Raw genomic sequence first — 3,525 nt, forward strand, 5'->3', positions numbered from 1 at the left:
GGACCGCGAATTTAACCACCCGTAACTCCCGAACCCCGGGGGCTATCGACGCGGAGGTGGTCTCATTCGAAAGGGGGCCTCGAGACATACACTTGATTCACGTTCGAGAGGGTTCCTCGAGCTGAAGGGATCCCCGGAATTTGGTGCGGATTCGCCGCGCCTTTACGGAGATATGGCTATTCAAAGTTTCAATGGTTTTCCATAGACTTAAGCTTTAAAGCGTTTCATCCAGGTAGCCAGTAGCAAACAATGGAGCACGCTCTGCTGGACAAACTAAGTAATTACACCATTTCAAGCATTTTATCTGCGTACAAAAAATAGTATGCAAACAATATATATTTTTAAAAATATAGATATAGTAAGATTTGTTTGTGTATAAATATTAATATGAATCATATTTTATAAAAAATATTTTTAGAAAAATTATTTCGTTTTAATTATTTAGTCATGAAGACACTATAAATTGCGGTTATTTCTTCTGGTTCATTCTTCACAATGAAAATTGAAGGTTAAGAGGATCGCATTGCATTGTGGGATATAGAATGCCACAGTTAAACTGCATATTTTGCCACCTTTTAGTAGGCATTTCATAAACACAAAAAATTGCATACTGCACGCAGTAATCTAAAATCATAGTATGTAGCAAGATATTTTGGGTGTGATTTTATTATATTACAAAAAATAATTACTCACCACTGCAAACTCATCTTTGTCCAAGTGTCCGTCTTTGTCTATGTCACTCAAATCCCACACCTGTTCAGACGGAGTCATTTAATAATGCTATTTTTTTATAAATATAATAGTATTTTTAATTACATTTAATTATTAATAAAACTATTTTTATTATTAATATAACTATTATATTTTAATAGAAATATTATCTTAATTTTAATCTCTTAATCTATTGACATTTTACCTTTCCAAGCACATCCACAGGAAGTTTGGAGTTTATTAGAACTGGTTTGACCTTCTCACCGGACAGTAATCCATTCACTGGAGCAAGACTTTCAAAAATACCATCAAATTTGCTCTTCTCTTCAGGCTGAAAAATAAACATAAGGATAAATATTCATAAAATCTTTTGTAATGCGCAGTTACAATGAGAAGCTCATGGGATAAACAGTGGAAACATCTTACCCGCACCGCCCAGTGGCTCTCATTGGTTGATGTAATAGAGCTCAGTGATGGGCTACTGTGGTCCTTCTAGAACAGAGACGAGAATCCTGTCAGCTCATGCTGCCTGGAAAATTATGATATCAGCTCTCAGCACTGACACTTACGAATTTTGGAGAGGGAACGGGGAGGTGTAGACCGGAAATGCTGATGTCGTGTCCACTCTGCGCACAGGCCACGAGACGCAGAGCTACGTAAAATCCCTGAAAACAAACCACAAGGGATTCAAGTCAGCATCCAATTTGATGCTCTTATAAACTCTGATAGCTTTACCTGTTTATCCAAGAAACCTTTGCCATCCGGATCAGCTAAATCCCAGATCTGAAAAGAGACAAGCAGGTAATTATGGATTATGAATTTTCAAGCATCGTTTCGCAACGAGTTTTACCCGAACACTAACCTTTCCTAATGTGATGTCAGGCAGGCCTGATTTCTTCAAAAACAAGGCAGCCTCGGTAGGTCCAACCCTCCCGGTGTTTCCCGGGTCCACCTTCAAAAAACACACAAAAAGTGAGTGAAATACGGCTTTTTGTTCCAAAAAGGATTGATATATTATAAAAACAGATCACTATGATACAGTCTAGAAACGTTAAATGTGGTTTGTCAACAGAATTATGGCCTTACTTGTCTGTAAAAGTTCTCATATACAGGGTTCCCGCTTGACAGCTAAAAGAGGGAAAAATAATATTATTGAATAATAATCAGTATTATGATTAGGTAATATAATGCACAGCGCTGTTAGTAGGCGCGTTTCCATTACAGATTTGCGCAAAACTTTGGCGATATTTTATAAATGTCGATAAAAAAGTATTGCGAAATGAAAAATGCATGCATGACAGTTTCAAAAGTCTTACCAGACAAATAGGGCTTAACCTTTGCTAAAAGACGAAGATGATAGAAACAAGACCTAACCACAGCACATACCTGCTTATCAAATTTAAGACTGTTATCAAGCAAAACCCCCAGATTCCGAACACAGGTGTTTAGGTGTAAGGTAACAGAGTATCGAGATCAACATCATGAATGCTGTGATCATTTGAACCAAACAAGATAATTTCAGTCTTACTCTCATTAAGACTTAAGAAATTACTAGCAAGCCAAAGTTTCAGTTCGTCTAAGCAGTCTAATATAGGCTTAAAGGCATGCTTATCGTCACGCTTTAAAGGCAGATAAATTTGTGTGTCGTCAGCATACAGATGAAAAGATACACCATATCTAGATAAAATAGAACCCAAAGGTAGCATGTAGAGCTTAAACAGTACCGGGCCAAGAATAGAGCCCTGAGGGACACCAGAACTTAAGTGTTTATCAGAGGAAGAATGGTGCCCGAGGCAGACAACTAAACAAGTAACTCCTATTGGTTAAATATGAGTGAAACCATTGGAGCACCGTACCCCGAAAGCCCACACATGCTTCTAGACGTGATAAGAGAATATTGTGATCGACCAGGTCAAATGCAGAGCTAAGGTCTAGCAAGACCAAAGTCGCAGACTGCCTGGTGTCAGTGGTGAGTATTACATCATTCATGACTCTTAAGAGGGCCGATTCGGTGCTGTGACGGGCTTTAAAACCAGACTGAAATTTCTCGTGTATATTGTTATCATTCAAAAAAGGCAAAAGTTGGCTCAGGACCACTTTTTCTAAAATTTTTGAGAGGAAAGGTAAATTTGAGATTGGGCGAAAATTACTCAAGAGCGTAGGATTCAAATTTAGTTTTTTAAGATGAGGCAAAACAGAGGCATGTTTAATGCCGAGTTCACACTGCACGATTTTAGCCCGGTTGTTTTTCATGTCGGCAGGTTGAAGCGACCCCAATAACGTGATATTTAGGACCTGGAATGTGAAATGTACCAGGAGAACCCCGCCAAAAAAATGTGTATTTTACCCCCCCAAACGCGAAAGCAATTGGGCTATTTTCAGGCTAGTTTTGAGTAGTAATTGGGCGGGTTTTGTAGCGAAAACCTGGCAACCCTGCACCAGACAGAGCTGTCGGCAATTCTTCCTATTATATAGTCATGCAGTGTGTAACCTCCTGTCGTCGTCTGTGAACCCGGCATTAGGCAGTCAGGTATGGTCCCAGTAAAAAGACACTTGTTGATGACAGACAACAAATCAGGGCCAATAGCTTGAAAAACTTGCTTAGAAATAAAAAATTTTTAAGAATTTGACAAAAGATGACCTACTTTTAATAAAGTTATAGGAGTCAAATATCACCTTGTAATGGGAAGGCTACTTTTTGATAAAATTTTGGATAATTGTTTAGAAGGTGCTCCTAAAATTTTAAACGTGCTCCTAAATTTTTTAAGTTAGGAGCCCAAGTGCTCCTAAAAAGAAAAGTAAGCGTAGAGCCCT

The 3,525-nt window shown here is 38.4% G+C and overlaps 1 protein-coding gene across 1 annotated transcript in view; it reads right to left on the reverse strand.

Annotated features, from left to right (window-relative positions):
- LOC107715052 (epidermal growth factor receptor substrate 15-like 1) overlaps positions 1 to 2,245 on the reverse strand; it is a 25,874-nt gene extending 23,629 nt beyond the window's left edge. Inside the window, exons 1-8 of the mRNA XM_016521095.1 lie at positions 2,240 to 2,245; positions 1,798 to 1,839; positions 1,574 to 1,663; positions 1,447 to 1,494; positions 1,281 to 1,376; positions 1,138 to 1,203; positions 917 to 1,042; positions 694 to 753 (exon numbers count right to left, since the gene is read on the reverse strand). Of these exons, the coding sequence (XP_016376581.1) occupies positions 694 to 753; positions 917 to 1,042; positions 1,138 to 1,203; positions 1,281 to 1,376; positions 1,447 to 1,494; positions 1,574 to 1,663; positions 1,798 to 1,839; positions 2,240 to 2,245 (534 nt within the window). The remainder of the gene's footprint in view (positions 1 to 693; positions 754 to 916; positions 1,043 to 1,137; positions 1,204 to 1,280; positions 1,377 to 1,446; positions 1,495 to 1,573; positions 1,664 to 1,797; positions 1,840 to 2,239) is intronic.
- Positions 2,246 to 3,525: the final 1,280 nt, after the last annotated feature.

The sequence above is a fragment of the Sinocyclocheilus rhinocerous genome, unplaced genomic scaffold (genome assembly GCF_001515625.1).
Source record: "Sinocyclocheilus rhinocerous isolate Xijiao unplaced genomic scaffold, SAMN03320098_v1.1 scaffold509, whole genome shotgun sequence".
NCBI classification, from domain to species: domain Eukaryota; kingdom Metazoa; phylum Chordata; class Actinopteri; order Cypriniformes; family Cyprinidae; genus Sinocyclocheilus; species Sinocyclocheilus rhinocerous.